Raw genomic sequence first — 22,020 nt, 5'->3', positions numbered from 1 at the left:
TTAAGGGGCTTGTTTACTAAGACTTAATTGGTTGTCAACGGGAGAACTGCATGTAGAAATGTTTTATTATGGAGATTCATTTTGGGGCACTTTTATTAAGCTGTGGTTTTGTGTCGGGCACAAGCTACCTTGTGCTAAAAATAGAAAACATAATTTTGCGCTGGAAGCGTGTTTGGGGGTGGAGAGTAGGCATGCCCAGCGCTACACTGGTTAATGCAGGTGCATCACCGCGCACTAACGAATTATCGCAGGGTTAGTGTGGAAGCCCTTACTGCCTAGCAGATAGGTGGCAGTAAGGGCGTCTGTGCTACTAGCCCTGAGCCAATACTTTATTCCATTTTGTTTTCATTTTAATGCTCTCTGAAATGATTCAGTGTGCACTAAAATGTTTGGTGTGCACTACGGAACAGGTTTGCTAAAGTGTGCTAAGCAGTTAGCGTCAGTTTTACCATGCGCTAACCATAATTACAACAAATATTTAAAACAAATAGGAGGAAATATTTTTTCACTCAACGAATAGTTTAGCTCTGGAACTCTTTGCCGGAGGAGGTGGTAACAGCGGTTAGCGTATCTGGGTTTTAAAAAGGTTTGGACAAATTCCTGGAGGAAAAGGCCATAGTCTGCTATTGAGGCAGACATGGGAAGCAACTGCTTGCCCTGGGATTTGTAGTATGGAATGTTGCTACTCTTTGAGATTCTACATTGAATCTTGCTACTCTTTGGGATTCTGCATGGAATCTTGTCACTCTTTAGGCTTCCAGAATCTTGCTGTTCTTTGGGGTTCTACATGGAATCTTGCTACTCTTTGGGATTCTGCATGGAATCTTATCACTCTTTAAAATTCCAGAATCTTGCTGTTTTTTGGGGTTCTACATGGAATCTTGCTACTCTTTGAGATTCTGCATGAAATCTTGTCACTCTTTAGGATTCCAGAATCTTGCTGTTCTTTGGAGTTCTACATGGAATCTTGCTACTCTTTGGGATTCTGCATGGAATCTTGTCACTCTTTAGGATTCCATAATTTTGCTATTCTTTGGGGCTCTACATGGAATGTTGCTACTCTTTGAGATTCTGCATGAAATCTTGTCACTCTTTAGGCTTCCAGAATCTTGCTTTTCTTTGGGGCTCTACATGGAATGTTGCCACAATTTGGGTGAGAAAGGGCAGGGGACTGGGCAGGGTTTAAGTGGAGATTAAGCATGGACTGCACATTATAATTACTGTGGGGACACAAATGTGCATTGTTAAATGTGCAATTGTAGGGTATGTTTAACACCACCTCATGAGGTGGTGTTAGGCACATCCATGCTGATCACTCTCGATAATAACATGTATTAGGGAAGTTGTCTATGTGGAAACTTCATGGGGAATGCTGTACACACCCCCAACTGATACCCCACAGCTTTTACACTCATCACATTTTAATTTGGGCTGTTAACCTGTGGTAAATGGAAATACCTTCTGCACTTTAGTAAACCATCCCATACGTTATTTCAGTGCGAGGTATCAGTCTCCCCCCACACTCCTAAGAAAGATCTTCTAGCCCAGCTGTAAATTCCTGCTCCCTTTCCCCATGCGTTATCCAGGCTCCATCATTATTTCGGACCCTGTTACTAACCCTTATGCGTCCTTAGGGGTCACAAGTAATCCCCACCCACTTCTGCCCTATTGCCACCATAATCCAAAACTACGTATGTGTAATTATAGAATTATGTATACTGAATTAAATCGTTTCCTCACACGATCAATATAACCAGAGGTATGATAGAAAGCTTCATTAAGCTTCAAGAAAATGAAAAGTATGGTATGTATAAGTATGTCACAACCTTGAATTGAACTAAAAAATAATAATAACCACGTTGCGCCATTTTCAATGTGACACAAACACCCAGTAAAAACAAGGCATTGAATTGAACCAATTTTATAACCACACATGCTCTATAGTTAATATACTAAGATGTACTTTCATTTTCAAAGGATTTCTTTTCTAGTGCGTTCAATTTACAAACACCAAATCAAACACTAAAATATAAAATAGTAAATCTGAAATTGCCTCTCCCTTTTAAACATATACAGTGACCCAAATTAACATTTAGGAGCTGCTCGGCCTTGCAATGTACAAAGCACATCAGTTGTTACATTCCTGGCTTCACATTGTATAGCTGCTGCTTTCTCTTCCCTTCACTAATTTCAAAAAGATATTCTAACTCGTCATAGACAGTTTTGTTTTCGTGATTAAGAGTGAGTACTGCAGATGCCCCTTCCAAGTTGGTCAACCGTCCAATTACTGCAGGCATCTAACATAGTAACGTGGTAACATAGTAGATGACGGCAGAAAAAGACCTGCATGGTCCATCCAGTCTGCCCAACAAGATAAACTCATACTGTATGTGTATACCTTACCTTGATTTGTACCTGCCTTTTTCAGGGCACAGACCGTATAAGTCTGCCCAGCAGTATTTCCCGCCTCCCAACCACCAGTCCCTCCTCCCACCACCGGCTCTGGCACAGACTGTATAAGTCTGCCCAGCACTATCCTCACCTCCCAACCACCAACCCCTCTTCCCCCACCTGCTCTGCCACCATAGACAGTTTTGTTTTCGTGATTAAGAGTGAGTACTACAGATGCCCCTTCCAAGTTGGTCAACCGTCCAATTACTGCAGGCATCTTATTTTTAAATGGAGCTTGATGACAGAAATTTGCATGAGTCATAGATGTTTATAATTCACTACAGTGTCAGAAGGTTAACTAGCATCAGCTCTTAGTGAATCCACGCTCATTACCACTGTGCTCAGTGATACTTGTACGCCAGGGCCTCTGTCTTATGAGGGGAGGGTCACATTATCGATTGACTGAATAAAATATTCTAACAGGAAAAAAAATGACCTAACTGCTGATAAGAGATTTACCCAATTCATTTGCCCTGGCATCACACTTACCTTTACATCCACATCAGCATACTTGTTTGTGAACACTGGTGAATTCACTAGTCTGTAGTCTATTTGAACATGGTCGTCGATCTTGTGTTGGACTATGAGAACAGCAAGCAACATATATGTTACAAGCAGAATATTAATTTTCCAAGTAAGAAAACACAAGCTGATCAATTTTGGTGTTTGACTGAACAATGAAAACTCTCTCATCTTTTTCTCATGCCCATGTTCTCTATTCAACATGCGGAATATTCCCAACTAGTAAAAAAGGCCCGTTTCTGACACAAATGAAACGGGCACTAGCAAGGTTTTCCTCGGAGTATGTATGTTTGGGAGAGTGTATGTGAGAGTGACTGTTTGAGAGTCAGAGTGAAAGTGTGAGTGTGTGAGAGAGAGAGTGAGTCTGGGTGTGAGTGTGTTTGTGAGAGTGTGTGAGAATGAGAGTGTGTGCAAGTGTGTATGTGAGACACAGTGTGAGAGAGAGTGTGTATGTGTGGGCGAGAGAGAGAGTGTGTGTGAGACACAGATTCTCTGTGAGAGTGAGTGTATGAGACCAAGCGAGTGTGTGAGTGACTGTGTGGCACATAGAGAGTGAATGTGATACAGTGTGAGACAGAGTGTGTGAGAGTGAGAGTCAGAAAGACATTGTATATGAGAGAGAGAGTGTGAGCCCTGCCCTCCCAATCCATGCCCATCTGTCCCCTGCCCCCTCCATTCATCCTTTTCCAGCAATTCCCCTCTCTCCCTGAGCCCTGCCCTCCCAATCCATGCCCATCCATGCTCCTCTGTCACCTGTCCCCTCCATTCATCCCTATCCAGCAATTCCCCTCTCTCCCTGAGGCCTGCCCTGCAATCCATATCCATCCATGCCTATCTGTCTCCTCCATTCATCCCTATCCAGCAATTCCCCTCTCTCCCTGAGGCCTGCCCTGCAATCCATATCCATCCATGCTCCTCTGTCCCCTCCATTCATCCCTTTCCAGCAATTCCCCTCTCTCCCTGAGCCCTGCCCTCCCAATCCATGCCCATCCATGCTCCTCTGTCACCTGTCCCCTCCATTCATCCCTATCCAGCAATTCCCCTCTCTCCCTGAGGCCTGCCCTGCAATCCATATCCATCCATGCCTATCTGTCTCCTCCATTCATCCCTATCCAGCAATTCCCCTCTCTCCCTGAGGCCTGCCCTGCAATCCATATCCATCCATGCCCATCTGTCTCCTCCATTCATCCCTATCCAGCAATTCCCCTCTCTCCCTGAGCCCTGCCCTCCCAATCCATGCCCATCCATGCTCCTCTGTCCCCTCCATTCATCCCTTTCCAGCAATTCCCCTCTCTCCCTGAGCCCTGCCCTCCCAATCCATGCCCATCCATGTTCCTCTGTCACCTGCCCCTCCATTCATCCCTATCCAGCAATTCCCCTCTCTCCCTGAGGCCTGCCCTGCAATCCATATCCATCCATGCCCATCTGTCTCCTCCATTCATCCCTATCCAGCAATTCCCCTCTCTCCCTGAGCCCTGCCCTCCCAATCCATGCCCATCCATGCTCCTCTGTCCCCTGTCCCCTCCATTCATCCCTTTCCAGCAATTCCCCTCTCTCCCTGAGCCCTGCCCTCCCAATCCATGCCCATCCATGTTCCTCTGTCACCTGCCCCTCCATTCATCCCTATCCAGCAATTCCCCTCTCTCCCTGAGCCCTGCCCTGCAATCCATATCCATCCATGCCCATCTGTCCCCTCCATTCATCCCTATCCAGCAATTCCCCTCTCTCCCTGAGCCCTGCCCTCCCAATCCATGCCCATCCATGCTCCTCTGTCCCCTGCCGCCTCCATTCATCCTTTTCCAGCAAGTCCCCTCTCTCCCTTCCATGACCCCCCCTCGCATCCATGCTCCTCTCTCTCCCATGTCCCAGCCTGGCCCGCCCTCTTCTCCCCCCCCCCCTTCGCATCCATTTCCTTCCCCTTCGCATCCATGCTGTCGTTTCTCCCCTGCCCTCCCGCTCCCATTGTTCTACTTTACTGGCCACCCTCTTCTCTCCCCCCAACATCCCTTTTTGTTTTTTTTCTTCTTTTTAAATTTACCTCCGTGGCGGTTCCGGCAGCGAAGCGTCAGGGAAGGAGGCGGTGCTCCCGACGTCTAGCTTTCCCTTCGCTGTGTTCCGCCTTCTTTTGACGTCATCCTTGACGTCAGAAGAAGGTGGAACACAGCGAAGGGAAGGCTAGACGTCGGGAGCGCCGCCTCCTTCCCTGACGCTTCGCTGCCGGATTTGGTTTGTTTTTTTTTTCCGCCCTCGACGTCATGACGTTTGACGCGAGGGCGGGGCAGAGACGGCTGGCTGGCTTGAAGGCTTCACACCATGAATCCACGAACCCTTCAGCCTGGGAGTGACATCAGATGGCTTCAGAACGTTGTCCTCAGAACGTTGAGGGTGCGTTTTATTATATTAGATATGCTATCGCTGGGCAAGAAGAGAAAAAACTCACCAGGGAGAGCGTTGACATAGACTGCCCACTTCTTGGACTCTTCTGCCAAAGCTGTGCATATCTGTCATAAATAAGAAAGAATTAAATGTGTGCCTTTAAATGATCGCACTTGGTGAATTTATTTATTTTATTTATTGCATTTGTATCCCACATTATCCCAACTTTTTGCGGGCTCAATGTGGCTTACAATTCATCGTGGATATGGGAAATAGAGGGGAACATACATTTATTATAACAGAGAGTTTTGGATTAAATGATAGTAATATTTTGGAGTCGATATTAAGTGTTGAACTCTTGGGTTCCCTGGTGGTCTAGTGATTAGGATTCGGTGTGCTCGTCTCCACAGCCCGGGCTTGATTCCCAGTCAAGGAAAAACTGATTTTTGGAGTGGAGGAGTAGTCTAATGGTTAGTGTAGAGGGCTTTGATCCTAGGAACCTGAGTTTGAGTCCCACTGCAACTCCTTGTGACTTTGGGCAAGTCACTTAGGGGCCTCTTTACTAAGCCGCATAGGCGCCTATGCGCACCCAACATGCACCAAATTGGCCCTTGTGGTAAATTCAGTTTTGGCGCGCATCCGCTACGCGCGACTGAAATTTTTTTTTTTAATTTTCTGATGCGTGGCAGCTACGCACATCAAGTGGAATTTGATGCGCCTAGACCATTACCGCCCGGTTACCGTGTGAGACCTTACGCTAGGTCAAGGGCTTGCGGTAAGGTCTCAGACCCAAAATGGGGATGCGCGGCAACTTTCATTTTACCACGCATCCATTTTTGGCAAAAAAAAGGCATTTTTTTGTAGGTGCGCTAAAGAATAATTCTGCACGCGCCCAAAACACATCTACACTACCGCAGGCCATTTTTCAGCACACCTTAGTAAAAGTACCCCTTATCCCTCCATTGTCCCAGGTACAAAAAAACACAGATTGGGAGCCCTCTAAGGGACAGAGAAAGTACCTGCATATAATGTGTACAGCAGTGCATACATCTAGTAGCACTATAGAAATGATTAGTAGTAGTAGTTAGTCAACTGGGTAGGAGATGCTGTTAATGGGTTAAGTAAAGTTGACTGAGTCAGGACAACATTTAACCAGATAGTGCCACTAGGGGGAGAAGTTGTCATCATGGGCTGCCATTGAAATTTGTTATTTTACTGTTAACCTCAGTTATCGCTGAAGACCAAGAAATTCAATGCTGAGACCTAGGAGCAGTGCCTGAATAACTAGCGGGAGCTGCCGAAAACCCGGACACTCAGTTCTATTATCTGGATAAAGGCCGACACTGAATATCACAGGCACTCGGATAACGTCTGGGGTTTGTCAAAGATCAGATATTCTAGCAAAAAAAGGTGCCGGTACTCAAATGCCAGGCCACCCTTCAGGAGTGGGGTGATCACTGAGGGACCCACCCCATAAAAGCCAGGCCCCCTGCACAGTGGCGTTCCTGGGGGGGGGGGGCGGTGGGTATGGTCCGCCCTGGATGCACGCCGCTGGGGGAGTGCCATGCACCTGTCGGTGCCGCTCGTTCCGTGCTCCCTCTGCCCCGGAACAGAGGGAGCATGGAACGAGCGAAGCAGACAGGTGCGCGGCACCCCCCCCCCCCCCCCAGCAGGTAAAAATGCACCCGGGGGGGGGGGGGTTCGTTTCGCCAGGGGGATATGTCGTTTCGCCGGGGGGGGGGGGGGGCGCATCGGCGATCCACCCTGGGTGTCAGCCGCTCTAGGAACGCCACTGCCCCTGCAACCAGTCACAGAACCTATGACAAGGCAGAATTGGTGTGTAGAGCCTGAGCTCTTTCATTAAAACTTGGCCACCATGAGTCAGTTTTAGCAGACAATGGAAAAGGGGCCGGTACTCAGTACCCCTTCAAAAAAGCCCTGGGGCTAGCACTGAATTTCCAGTCTAATTCAGCCGCTGCCAGGTCCTGTACCTTGGCTTAATTTTCCTTTTTACACCAAATACTTCTTAGGCTGTGCAAACCATAAGGATCCCACTGATTATTGATAGCATAATTTCCTTTTATGGGTTTTTTTTTCTAAAATCTGTGCCAGCGTTGTTATGGAATACACCTGGTCGGCGTCTAATTTAGGCCTCAAGATTTACACCAGGTTTTACTTGGCATAACTGCCTGCAACTAAATTTAGTCCTACAGATGAACGCTCAGCCTATTCTATAAACTGTGTAGAAATTAAAGCTGATTCTATAAAAAAAAATATGCCTAAATTAAGACGTACTTTAAGCAAATTTCATTTTGGCGCCAAATGTTTAGGTGTGATGTATAGAATCTAGACCTAAGTTTCAGGCCTCTGCCTTAACTGTAACAAGCTTAACATGCTTTAGTCAAAGGCCTCCCTCAGGGGCTCTTTTTACTAAAGATTAGCTCAAGTTATCTGCAGCTGGGTCCATAGGAATGAAATGGGCCCTGCTGCAGATAACTGGAGCTAATCTTTAATAAAAGACCTCCTCAAACACTAGACTGCAATCATGTGAAGTCGTCTGAAGCACTAGGTCGTCTGTCTGGTCAAATGTTCCTCCCTTTCTTCTGCCCACATTTGTCTTTAAAAGAATAGGCAGAGGACAGCAACACCTCAAACTGTAAAGGTCTGATTCAAAATAGTTTCAGCTCACAGCAGTGGCGTAGCTACGTGGGGCCTGAGGGGGCCTGGGCCCCCGTAGATTTGGCCCTGGCCCCCTTCCGAGGATCCCGTTGAACCCCCCTCCCGCCACCAACCCTCCCCCGCCGTCGCCGCCCGCCCCGCCACTTCCAATACCTTGTTGTTTGCTGGCCCCGCCAGTCGAGAATCTAGTTCTTCGGCGCCGGAGTAGCACCCGCATTCAATGCAGTTCCTGGCGTGATCAGCTGTTTCTGACGCCATACATCACGTACGGCGTCAGAAACAGCTGATCACGCCAGGAACTGCATTAAATGAAGGCGCTACTCCGGCGCCGAAGAACTAGATTCTCTTTGGCGGGGCCAGCAAACAACAAGGTATTTGAAACGGCGGGGGAGGGTTGGTGGCGGGAGGGGGGGTTCAAGGGGATCATCGGGGGGGGGGTTCAATGTGGTGTCGTCGTTGGCTGGGGGGGCGGCGGCGGGAGGGGGGCTAAACAGTGCCCCCCCACCTAGGGCTGTGGCCCCCGCTCCCAGCGAGGTCTGGCTACACCCCTGGCTCACAGGCATCCATGTGATGATTTAGGAAACTCTCATTAGACATTCATGTGAGGCTTATGTACTGAAGGTTTTCTCTCATTTGAAAGAAGCACCAAGTGGGAGCGATGCTGTCAGTGTAAGAATCACCCAGAAGGACCAACAAGGCCAGTTTAAGAAGGAACAAATTAATTTAAGCCTTACCATATCATCTTTATTTTTTTTTTTTTCAGATTACGATGAATTGTGAAATCCGATCTGTGAATGACAACACGGCTATAGACCTGAATCATACATTCCTTCTTTTGCAGAATGGATGGAATCTGGCATATCTGACCTATTGCTCTGAGTTCGAGCAGCATTTCAGGGCCACCGAGTACCACAAAATCCAACTGATAGTCGTAGTTTACCTGTGAGTTCAGGAGCTTGAGGATGACGTCTTTGATCTTCTCGTCGCCATACTTTTTCTGGATCAATCTGTCAGGAATTGAGTAGGAAAGAAAATGCATGGATTTCAATCAAGCCCAGCATCCTGTTTCTAACTGTGGCCAATCCAGGTCACAAGTACCTGGCAAGATCCCAAAACAGTACAATACATTTGATGCTGCTTAAATAAGCAGTGGATTTTCCCCAAGTCCATCTTAATAATGGTCTATGGACTTTTCTTTTAGGAAGGCATTCAAACCTTTTTTTTTTAACCCTGCTAAGCTAACTGCTTTTACTACATTCTCTGTAGCTTCATCGCGTGCCCCCTAGCCCTAGTATTTTTGGAAAGAGTAAACAAGCGATTCACATCTACCTGTTCCACTCCACTCATATTAAGGCGGTCTAGGGTAATATTTAAAAACAGGTCAAAATCTAGAAACATGGGTCAAATTTAAAGAAATGCTTAGCACAGGCAGCACTAGCACAACCTTCATATCCAAGAAGGCATTCAAGGGTATAAAATGTGAGCAAATTCACATACTGTAAGGTAAGCACATACCATAAGTTACGCACTTAGAGCCAGATTCTATATAAGTGCCTAAAAAATCCGCACGGTACACATTTCCGCCTAAGTGTATTCTATAAGCGGCACCTAGATTTAGGCGCAGTATATACAATACATTTAGTTGATATCCCAGTGCTGAGAACTACGAGCCTCCATATACACCAATGAAAACATAGCATAAATCCCTGCTCATAGATTTACATGCACTTGGCCATATTTAATAACAATGCACATAAGTTTTGGTACGCTGATTTCCCCGCCCATATCCACGTCCCTTTTAAACTGCATGCTTTAGAATTTAGGCGCAGTTTATTACAAAATACGCTTAGCGAATTGGGCATGTAAATTTAAATTACTGCCAATTAGTGTTCATTAGTGCTTGTTAAGAGCTGTTGAAAATGCTGATTGGCATGTTAAAGCCAATTAAGTTACGCGTGTTGCTATAGAATGCGCCTGGATTTTGGCATGGATTTCTAGGCACGCTATTTAGAACTTGGAGGTTTCTACTGTAAGTTATCTGCATTGCATGCCACACTTGCATATTTGCATGCTTGCATGATTGCCATTGACCTGAGGTAAATGGGTGCGTCTGCATGTAGGCATGTTAATGTGGGTTTAGGCTAGTATTCTATAAGAAAGTCCAGGCACTCCCTATACAGCAGTGAGGCACCTAAAAGGGGGTGCACAATCATACAACTGCCCCCTTTAAGGGGTCTTTTACAAAGGCGAGATAGCATTTTTAACGCATGCTAAAAATTCACGTGCACTAAATGCAAAGATACCCATAGGAATATAGGGCCAGATTCTATATATGGTGCCTAGAAAAAACATGCGATAAACATTTCCAGCTAAGCATATTCTATAAGTGGAACCTAGATTTAGGTGTGGTATATAGAATACGCTTAGTTGATATCCCTGTACCTAAACTACGCGCCTCCATTTACACCAACGAAAACGTGGCGTAAATCACTGCACGTATATTTATGCACACTGGGCCATATTCTATAACTATGCATGTAAATTTAGGAATGACCACACAACAGCCATTTCCCCGCCCATAGCCACGCCAATTTTGAACTGCACGCATTAGATTTCAGGCGCAGTTCGTTACAGAATACACTTAGCGAGTTGTGTGCATAAATACTAATTATTGTGAATTAGTGTTTATTATTGCTTGTTAACCGCTGTTATCAATGCTGATTAGTTTATAAATCCAATTAAGTTGTTATAGAATATGCCTGGATTGCGGCACGGATCTCTAGGTGCAATATATAGAATCTGGCAGATAATGGGCGTCTTAGCAGTTAGCGTGTGCTAATTATTAGCATGCGCCTTTGTAAAAGGAACGCTAAGTGTCTATGGGGTGAATGTTCAGTACAAAAGTCCCATATGCCTTATTTGAAGTAATCAAGACAACACATTGTAATTATTTTTTTTTAATTAAAAATGATTTGTCTTGTTTACTCGCATTGTTCCGGAGAATAGCAATTTTGAATCAGTCTAACTTTGTGTTACATTCAGTGGTGTAGCTATTTGGGGCCACGGGGGCCTGGGCCCCCGTAGATTAGTCCCTGGACCCCCCTGCTGACGACCCTCTCGACCCCTCCCGCCGCCAACCCTCCCCCGCCGCCGTCGCTGTCCGCTACCTTTGCTGGCGGGGGACCCCAACCCCTGCCAGCCGAGGTCCTCTTCTTCCGGCACAAGGCTTCGTTCTGAAACAGAAACAGAACGAAGCCTTGCGCCGGAAGAAGAGGACCTCGGCTGACGGGGGTTGGGGTCCCCTGCCAGCAAAGGTAGGCGATGGCGGGGGAGGGTTGGCAGCAGGAGGGGGGGCTAAAATATGCCCCCTCTCCTCGGGCTCTGGCCCCCCCCTCCCGCCAAAGTCTGGCTACGCCCCTGGTTACATTGTAATACAATTTCTCTGATACCCACTTTAATGGTCCATTTAACTTGATTTCGACCTTCTTGATGTCAGACTGACAGCTGTTCAAAGATAATAATGGAGACCCTGTATCATTCTTTGAAATTTTGAAGGCTATTATGAAAGATGCTTCAGATAGCTCCAAGGTAGTTTTTTCTTTGGCTTTGCTGTAGAAAGAAGGGGATATGGATTCATATTAGACATATGTGAAACATCATGGGATTTGTTCAGTTGTAATCAAAATTAGGGCCCCTTTTACTAAGCTGCATAGGTGGCTACTTGCTCCCAATGCACGCCAAAATGGACTTGCCACCCGACTACCACGTGGCTCTTGCAGTAATTTCATTTTTGGTGCATGTCCAATACACGTGACTGAAAAATATATATTTTTTTGGATGCACGTAGCAGCCGTGCGCCAAGTGGCATCTGAGGCACCTAGGTCCTTACCGCCCGAATTCTTTACCGCAAGGTCTATGGCTAAGGGTAAGATCAGAGACCCTAAATGGATGCGCGGCAATTTTGATTTTGCAGCACATCCATTTTGGGGGGAAAAAAGAGGCCTTTTTTAGAGGCACACTGAAAAATAATTCTGCGCGTGCCCAAAACCCACGCCTACACTACCGCAGAATTGAAAGGTGAATGTTGATGCCTTGTATCTAAAAATGTAAAAGTCTTCAGGTGCTGTTACCCAGATGTGAACTCCTGACCAGAACCATATTGAGATTTTCAGAAACATTATTATTATTATTATTATTATTAGATTCTTTATATACCAAATAACAGATATAGTTATCAACGTAGGCTACCATTCAGACTTGTAATTTTACCACTAACTCATGCTATTTTAGTATGGGTCTCATTTTATGTAATGAGACTTAGGGGCAGTGGCGTAGCAAGGGCGGGACGGTGGGGGCAGTCCGCCCTGGGTGCATGCTGCTGGAGGGTGCAGAGAGCAGCCACGTGCCTGTCGACTCCGCTGGTTCTCTGCTCCCTCTGCCCCGAACAGGTTACTTCCTTTTCCGGGGCAGTGGGAGCCAGTGGAGCCGACAGGCGTGCGGCTGCTCTCTGCACCCTCCAGCAGCCAAGAATGCACCCGGGGGGGGGGGGGAGGTGGGGCCTTGATGCGCCGGGGAGGGAGGTGTCATTGCGCCGGGAGGGGGGGGTGTCGTGCTGCACCCTGGCGGGACGGACGCCACTGCAGCACCCGGGGGGGGGGGGGGGGTGCGCAGTGGTGATCCGCCCCGGGTGGCAGCCAACCTAGGATCATCACTGCTTAGGGGCCTTTTTAGTAAGCCTGACTACTGCGTGGATCTTCCGGTAATTTCATTTTTGGCGCATGTCCGATACACGCATCTGAAAAATATTTTATTTTATTTTCGGATGCGCGCCAAGTGGAATTTGACACGTGTAGGTCATTGCCGCCCGGATTCTTTACTGCTAGGTCAATGCCTGGCGGTAAGGTCTCAGACCCAAAATGGATGCGTGGCAATTTTGATTTTGCTGCAATGTCCAGTTTCGGCAAACAAAAAGGCCTTTTTTACGGGCGTGCTAAAATAAATGGATCGGCGCATGGCCAAAACCCGCGCTTACACTGCCGCAAGCCATTTTTCAGCGCGCCTTAGTAAAAAGACCCCTTAGTTACTGATAGCTGAGGTTAACAGTAAAATAACACATCTTAACGGCAGCCCAGACTGATAAGTTCATCCCTTAATGCTGCTGAAAATCACAGTTTAGTGCCCCCTGCACTACCTGGATGGAGCTAGTGTGGTCCAGAGGTGGAGGCAGGAGTTATCAGATGACCGACAATATTCAACTCTGGTTTTCCAGATAACTATTCAGATCAGTTAAGATGGAAAAAAAAAATGTTCTCCAAAATTAACCAGTGGTTACTCTGTAACAGGACTGACTGTCATCGTAATCTCTGTAATCATGACTCAGCTCTGATATCCAGATGGGCAACTGGTTATAACTTCGAACTCTGCGGCCAGCATTTAAATGAAACATTGACTGCAGAGTTTGAATACCGACCTGTAATTGTTCAGGATTTCTATATATTTATTATTATTGGTTGGTTAGATTATGTTCGCCTCAACCCCATTATCGTTCAAATACTCATCCACAAATTTCCACCTAATCCAAAGGTACACATGTGTTTATATACTCTACACATACAGTTGTGTATTTTATAGAATGCATGGATACATGGTAACTCTGCCTCCTTCCTGCCCAAACCACTTCCATGGGAATGCCTACGAGCGACACTTTCATAAGTATTCAGCACCTTGTCGGATTGCCTACGAGGTTTTATTTTGTTTTATTTCTATTGATTACCTTTAAAGTGGACTAACACGGCTACCACACCCCTCTACTCAAAGCCCTGATGAATCTTGACTTTCTAGATGGGAGGTGCATGGATCAGGCTCCCAGGTTTACTCATGTTGATGTGACCCATTTCTAAGTTGCAGCTAATGAACTCTCTATAATCTGCTTGACCTCTTATGAACATTTAATGCATTACCAACTTGTATTTCCTCATACTGGAAATGGCGATCGCCATTACGGAATAATGTAAGCCACATTGAGTCTGCAAATAGGTGGGAAAATGTGGGATACAAATGCAACAAATAAATAAATGATTCAACAGTACTTACATAGTCCAGTGTTCCACATTCCAGTTGCTCAGAATAGTTGCTTTACTATTTTTGATGGCCATCTGAATACCGACATCGGGTACAAAGGTCAGTGAACTGTCGATAATTTTGTAGTCTTCTACTTTTATGCTGGGGAAAAATTGCAAGCATGAATATTAGAATATGGTGCCTCTTTTTGAACCCCTAGTCATATTTTAGATGGGCAAAACCAAGCATTTAGATGTGCATAATGCAGACGTGTCTAAATACCGATTTTACAGCTGGAATGTATATGTCAAAAACTCAAAATTTGCATATAGCAAAGAGGCATAGTCTAGGTGTGGTTTTGGTAGGACTAGAGTAGGTCTAAAAAAATACTCACAATAACACAGTAAATGATGGCAGATAAAGACCCTCACTGTCTATCCAGCCTGCCCGACAAGGTTACCAGAGCTGCGTGCCCACTGTGTGTAGGCCCCAGCCACTCATGCTTAAACATTGGTTGTCATGTCTCCATCATGTCAACTATATAGGCAGCCACACATGATGGGAGTCTTGGTTATTCCCCATTTCAGAAGGAGAAGGACGAACATCTGCTCAAAAACAGATGTCAGGATTTACACCTGCTATGCCAGGTGCCCCAGAGGACTTTAAAGGCCGACTGAATTTCAGATTCGGCACCAAAACCAACCAGAAATCCGGGTTTGGGTTTCTGCCTAAAATGCCTGTGCATTTTCAGCGGAAGCCAGCGGAAGCCTGAAACTGTATCTCCACTATCAGTGCTGCAGGCCAGCCTCCCCCCACCAACCCTGAGAAAAAAAACATGGCCCCCGCTCCCAGGCTCCCCACCACTCTGCCCTCGTCACCCACAGTAGGTCCTCCTCGAGCCTACCTTTTAAAAGCCCTGGTGGTGTAGCGGTATCTTCGGCCACTGACATTAATAATTTATTTTTTTTTAAAGCAGACACCTACTTTTCTTTATAAAATAGGCTTAAGATAGGCACATTTTGGCCGCCTTAAACTAGATGCTTGGTTCTAAAGTTACCCTCTAATTATTAATATAGCAGATAATGCAGAGCTGTTAACACCACCCTGATGCCACAATGCAGTTAACGGGCAGTAAGTGTATTGTTTGCATTTATTGTATAATAGTTCCAGTGACGTTTCTAGGGGGGGGCGGTGGGTGCGGTCCGCCCCGGGTGCACGCCGCTGGGGGGGTGCCGCGTGCCTGTCCGCTACGTTCGTTCTGTGCTCCCTCTGCCCCGGAACAGGTTACTTCCTGTTCCGGGGCAGAGGGAGCATGGAAACGAACGAAGCGGACAGGCGCGCGGCACCCCCCCCAACGGCGTGCACCCGGGGGGGGTTCCTTTGCCGGGGGGGGGTGTCCTTTCGCCGGGGGGTAGGGTCGCGCTGCACCTGGGGGGGCGCTGCACCTGGGGGGGGGGCGGGGCGCATCAGCGATCCGCCCCGGGTGTCAGCCCGCCTAGGAACGCCACTGAATAGTTCACTCAAGCCTCTGAATTAACTGAAAATCTAAACACAGCCTCGGAGTGGTTGTGTATATATAATATTAAACACACACTCTGTTATCCACCTTATAACAATTATTTCAATCACTGATGGAGAAAAAAGCTTCAGTATCGCCACCCAGCCAGCCCGACATAGCAGGCTATAAGGCGTAGGTTCGGCGCACCCGCTTCCTCTAAATTTTTCGGATACAGCAGAGCGAATAGAGGATCGATTTTGGATACAATTGGATATTACTATATAACCCCTGACGCAGCACTAGCGAAACGGGGGCTCCCTGTCGGGTTGATCAGCTGGTGATACCGATGTGAGCAGAACACTACAGCGATTGGATTAAGCTAAGTGATATCTGGCGGGAACACCGGGGTTGAACCTAAGATTACAATATAAATGATATGGATTGTATCAGAGAACCATTGAAATATTGATCCTAATAATTTTGGACACACACAACTGTTATTTGAGATTGATTAAGTATTCTGCGAGAAGTAATTTATTGATGGAGTTTTATTTTAAGCTAAATGATGGTACGCCAAACCTACGCCTTACAGCCTGCTATGTCGGGCTGGCTGGGTGGCGATACTGAAGCTTTGTTTCTCCATCAGTGATTGAAATCATTGTGATAAGGTGGATAACAGGGTGTGTGTTTAATATTATATATACACAACCAGTGTGAGGCTGTGTTTAGATTTGCATTTATTGTATGACAAAATTCTGGTAAAGCTCCCTCCCCAACAGAAAACGCAGATCACCAGATATTTTAAACCATTTAACGAGCCAGGATCGGCTCCTAGAATGGCTCCTGGGTGGTTACATGGCACGTAACTGGCTATCCAGTAATATTCAGTTGGAGATAGCTGGTTATCGTCTGCTGAATATTGCCGGATAACACTTAGCAGATATAGCTAGTTATATCACGCAATATCACTGGCTATCCACCGATATTCAGTACATCCCTGGCTAAGTTTGGCCACAAAAATAGCAGGTAGATGTTTATTTCTTTACTTGATATACCGGCCAAAAGCTGTTCACTGGAAACAGCCCGGCATTGAATATCCAAGCTCAGGGTCTGATTATCGGGCCCAGAGTAAATGGACAACTAAGTTATTACTACTACTAATCATTTCCATAGCACTACTAGATGTACGCAGTGCTGTACACATTAGATACACATACTTTCTCTGTCCTTAGGGGGCTCACAAGGTCACAAGGAGCTGCAGTGGGAATCGAACCCAGTTTGCCAGGATCAAGGTCCACTGTACCAGGGGCGTATCTGGACTCGGGCGGTAGGGGGGGGCCAGAGCCAGAGGGAGGGTGCACATTTTAGCCCCCCCCCCCCCGGCGCCCCCCATCCCCCCCCCCCCCCCCGCCATTTCCGGACCCCCCCCCTCGCCACCAATGACACCCTCCCCCGCTGCTGTCACTTACCTTTGCTGGCGGGGGACCCCAACCCCCGCCAGCCGAGGTCCTCTCTTCCATGCAGGCTGCGCCGCTGCAAGTTTCAATGCTTCCTGTTCTTCTGAGTCTGACGTCCTGCACGTACAACGCGCAGGACGTCAGACTCAGAAGAACAGGAAGCGTTGAAACTTGCATCCTGCACGGAAGAGAGGACTTCGGCTGGCGGGGGCTTGGGGTCCCCCGCCAGCAAAGATCGGCGACGGGTTGGTGGCGGGCGGGCGGGAGGGGGAGGTGGAGAGGGTCTGTGGTAGGGGGGTCCAGGGCGAAATCTGCGGGGGCCCAGGCCCCTGTGGCCCCACGCAGATATGCCCCTGCACTGTACTAAGCATTAGGCTACTCCTCTACTCCTGCTATTCCAGTTCTCTCTGGACCACTACAACCTTGCGTTTTCTTACCCAGATAACTTTTATTTGGATAATCCATGGCCATGTGTTTACCAAATAACTTTCAGTCAGATAAGCGGCATCAATTTTCAGCCAAAGGCCTTAGCCAAATAACACCACTGTTAACTGGATAAATGCCCTTGACGTCAGGCCCCTGGGACCTTCAACTAGGTGTAACTCCAAAGCTGGGACTTCACTTTTTTCACACGGGACATTAACTACTTACTTGGTGATCTCATATTTCAGTTCTCCTTGGATATCTTCTTTACCACTTATATTTGGGATTGAAAGAGCTTGTACTTGACTTTCCAGAAAGTTCTTTGCAACCTCATGAGCTATCGGAAAAGAAACACAACAGAGAATATTGAAGGAGTAGACTGTTGAGTACTGTTCCTCTGGCTTTGTTATTATCGGGATGTCTCTGAGGAACAACAGCAGACTTTTAGATGATTCTGCAAAAGCAAATTTCAATTTTGGGCCAACTTGGTAGAAACCTCTCCATAGAAATAAGTGGACAAGCTACCTATTAAATATTTTACAGGAACATATTGTCCACATCAAGTTTATCAAAAAGCGCTTCATGTTAAAAAGTATGCAAAATGCCTGAAGATTTGTATCTGTTTTCACTTGAAGTGCACTTTTGCAGCCCTTGATCTGCCCCTGCCCCTCCCATAGCCGTGCCTCCTTTTCGGATCTGCACGGAAAATTTACAGGTGCATCTTTATAGAATCCCAACTAGGAAGTTGCAAATTTTAATTGTTGACAATTAGCACCAATAATTGATCGTTAGTGCCCAAATATTGCCAATTAACTGTTCATTTGTCCAATAAGTTCCACGCGCCAATTATGGAATATGGCCGATGCGTACCAAATTTTGTCACGCAATATTGAATTTGGGGGTTAGTGCAAAACTGCGGAGAGGGAAAGGGAATGAACACATGGGCAGAGCATGGGTGTGCCATGGGTACGTCAACAGGAGGGGCATAATCGAACGGGGCTGGCCATCTATAAGGGCGGCCATCTCTAACGCCGGCCCCGTCAAGCGGCGTACCCGACTGTATTATCGAAACAAGATGGCCGGCCATCTTTTGTTTTGATAATACGGTCGGGGCCGGCCAAATCTCTTAGAGATCGCCAGCGTTAGAGTTGGCCGCCATTGTTTTTCGCCGATAATGGAAACTAATGGCGGCCATCTCAAACCCAGCCAAATCCAAGGCATTTGTTTGTGGGAGGAGCCAGTATTTGTAGTGCACTGGTCCCCCTTACATGCCAGGACACCAACCAGGCACCCTAGGGGGCACTGCAGTGGACTTCATAAAATGATCCCAGGTACATAGCTCCCTTACCTTGTATGCTAAGCCCCCCAAATCCCCCCCAAACCCATTACCCACAACTGTACAACACTACCATAGCCCTTAGGGATGAAGGGGGGCACCTACATGTGGGTTCAGTGGGTTTTGGGGGGTGGTTGGGGGGCTCCCATTTACCACCACAAGTATAACAGGTAGGGGGGGATGGGCCTGGGTCCGCCTGCCTGAAGTGCACTGCACCCACTACAAATTGCTCCAGGGACCTGCATAATGCTGTGATGGAGCTGGGTATGACATTTGAGGCTGGCATAGAGGCTGGCAAAAAAATGATTTTTTTTTTTGGGTGGGAGGGGGTTGGTGGCCACTGGGGGAGTAAGGGGAGGTCATCCCAGATTCCCTCCGGTGGTCATTTGGTCAGTTGGGGCACCTTTTTAAGGCTTGGTCGTGAACAAAAAGGGACCAAGTAAAGTCGGCCAAATGCTCGTCAGGGCCGGCTTTCTTTTTTCCATTTTCAGCTGAAGTCGGCCATATGGTGACCACCCCCCGTCCCGCCTTCGTTATCCTATCGACACGCCCTCTTGAAGTTTGGCAGGCTCTGCGGCGGAAAGCAGTTGGCACCGGCCAATGTCACAGTTTCTAGGTTTTTCTGTTATGAAATTGTTTTTCCTAATGTGGATGTTGGATCTTTTTTTTTCTTGCTAAAGAAAGATCAAAATATATTCAGTTTCACATTGTTGAACAAAAATGTTTCTGTTTTATAATAAATTTTTATTATTTTAGTTACATTTGTACCCCGCGCTTTCCTACTCATGGCAGGCTCAATGCGGCTTACATGGGGCAATGGAGGGTTAAGTGACTTGCCCAGAGTCACAAGGAGCTGCCTGTGCCTGAAGTGGGAATCGAACTCAGTTCCCCAGGACCAAAGTCCACCACCCTAACCACTAGGCCACTCCTCCACTGTTGCTACTATTTGAGATTCTACATGGAATGTTGCTATTCCACTAGCAACATTCCATGTAGAAGTCGGCCTTTGCAGATCACCAATGTGGCCGCGCAGGCTTCTACATGGAATGTTGCTAGTGGAATAGCAACATTCATTCCATGTAGAATCTCCAATAATATCTATTTTATTTTTGTTACATCTGTACCCTGCGCTTTCCCACTCATGGCAGGCTCAATGCGGCTTACATGGGGCAATGGAGGGTTAAGTGACTTGCCCAGAGTCACAAGGAGCTGCCTGTGCCTGAAGTGGGAATCGAACTCAGTTCCCCAGGACCAGCGTCCACCACCCTAACCACTAGGCCACTCCTCCTGCTTTTAGATCTAACTTTAGTGTGCATTTCTGTAATAAACTCTAAAAACAACCAGCTTTGTGTCAGGCAGCATAAGCAAACATCTTCTATGACAATATACAACTGGCTTACAGTAATGCATGTACTTTTTTAATGATAGGCACTGTATACATGAAAGCATATAACATACCAAAGTCTAGCCCCTTTTGAGATATCATTAATTTCATTCCAGGATTGACACAATGAGAGAGGGTAAGTCCTGAGACAAACAGGACAAAACAGGAAACCTTCCACATCTCTTTGTTCCTTCCTTCTGCCAGTCTTCTCTGGAATCTGTTAACAGGTACAAAAGAAAGTGATCTTGGGGTCCTGACATCTGTGAGGCAGACGGGCAAGATCCAGATAGTAAACATAGTAAACATACATAGTAGATGACGGCAGAAAAAGACCTGCACGGTCCATCCAGTCTGCCCAAGAAGATAAATTCATATGTTCTACTTTTTTATTTGTACTGTCCTCTTCAGGGCACAGACCGTATAAGTCTGCCCAGCACTATCCCTGCCTCCCACCACCGGCTCTGGCACAGACCGTATAAGTCTGCCCAGCACTAGTCCCGCCTCCCAACCACCAGCCCCGGCACAGACCGTATAAGTCTGTCCAGCACTAGCCCCGCCTCCCAACCACCAACCCCGCCTCCCAACCACCAGCTCTGGCACAGACCCTATAAGGCTGCCCAGCACTAGTCTCGCCTCTCAACCACCAGCCCCAGCACAGACCGTATAAGTCTGCCCAGCAGTAGCCCTGCCTCCCAACCTCCAGTCCAGCCTCCCACCACTGGCTCTGGCACAGACCGTATAAGTCTGCCCAGCACTATCCCCACCTCCCACCACCGGCTCTGGCACAGACCGTATAAGTCTGCCCAGCACTAGCCCTGCCTCCCAACCACCATCTCTGCCACCCATTCTAGGCTAAGCTCCTGAGGATCCCTTCCTTCTGCACAGGATTCCTTTATGTCTATCCCACGCATGTTTGAATTCCGTTACCGTTTTCATCTCCACCACCTCCCGCGGGAGGGCATTCCAAGCATCCGCCACCCTCTCCGTGAAAAAATACTTCCTGACATTCTTCTTGAGTCTGCCCCCCCCTTCAATCTCATTTCATGCCCTCTCGTTCTACCGCCTTCACATCTCCGGAAAAGGTTTGTTTGCGGATTAATACCAGATGTGATATTAAGGAAAAATGTAGTAACTGCATATTGAAGAGAGAGCTGGGCTGAGTGCTAGCACATCGTATTAGCAGGGGAATAAAAGTTACAAAAAACAAAACAGAAGGTGATTCATTTTATTGGGCTAACCTAATACATTTCTATGAGTGCCTGTAGTTAGACGCCCAGAGATCGTGTATGTGGCGCCTATTATATGTTCATGACAGGCCGTTTTACTAAACCGCGCAAACATCTACACATGCCCAACACACGCCAAAATGGAGTTAACGTGTGGCTCTTGCGGTAATTTCATTTTTGGCGCGCATCCGATACGCAAGTCTGAAAAATAATTTTTATTTTCGGACGCACCTATCGGACACGCACCAAGTGGCATTTGACGTGCGTGGGTCATTATCGCTAGGTCAATGGCTGGCAGTAAGATCTCAGACCCCAAGATGGGATGTGCGCCAATTTTGATTTTGCCACTCATCCATTTTTGGCAAACATTTTTTTTAAAGGCATTTTTTTTTTTTTGCAGGTACGCTGAAAAATGGATCTGCGAGCACCGAAAACACGCACCTAAACTACCGCAGGCCATTTTCAGCGTACCTTAGTAAAAGGACCCCTTTATGTTGTTAGCAAATGAAAACAAACAGAATAAAGATGAGCTTTGGTATTTTTCTTTTGAAAGAGTGTGCACTCTTGACAACATAACTCCCATCATGAAAAAATGTCTGGAAAACCCC

The 22,020-nt window shown here is 46.9% G+C and overlaps 1 protein-coding gene across 1 annotated transcript in view; it reads right to left on the bottom strand.

Annotated features, from left to right (window-relative positions):
• LOC115476534 (BPI fold-containing family C protein-like) overlaps positions 1 to 20,399 on the bottom strand; it is a 37,424-nt gene extending 17,025 nt beyond the window's left edge. The window contains exons 1-7 of the mRNA XM_030212957.1: positions 20,261 to 20,399; positions 17,695 to 17,803; positions 14,122 to 14,250; positions 11,482 to 11,637; positions 8,969 to 9,035; positions 5,414 to 5,474; positions 2,941 to 3,032 (exon numbers count right to left, since the gene is read on the bottom strand). Of these exons, the coding sequence (XP_030068817.1) occupies positions 2,941 to 3,032; positions 5,414 to 5,474; positions 8,969 to 9,035; positions 11,482 to 11,637; positions 14,122 to 14,250; positions 17,695 to 17,803; positions 20,261 to 20,366 (720 nt within the window). The 5' untranslated portion in view covers positions 20,367 to 20,399. The remainder of the gene's footprint in view (positions 1 to 2,940; positions 3,033 to 5,413; positions 5,475 to 8,968; positions 9,036 to 11,481; positions 11,638 to 14,121; positions 14,251 to 17,694; positions 17,804 to 20,260) is intronic.
• Positions 20,400 to 22,020: the final 1,621 nt, after the last annotated feature.

Source organism: Microcaecilia unicolor, chromosome 8 (assembly GCF_901765095.1).
Source record: "Microcaecilia unicolor chromosome 8, aMicUni1.1, whole genome shotgun sequence".
NCBI classification, from domain to species: Eukaryota; Metazoa; Chordata; class Amphibia; order Gymnophiona; family Siphonopidae; genus Microcaecilia; species Microcaecilia unicolor.
The sequence above is the reverse complement of the archived record's forward strand: the minus strand, read 5'-3'. Positions and strand labels throughout refer to the sequence as shown.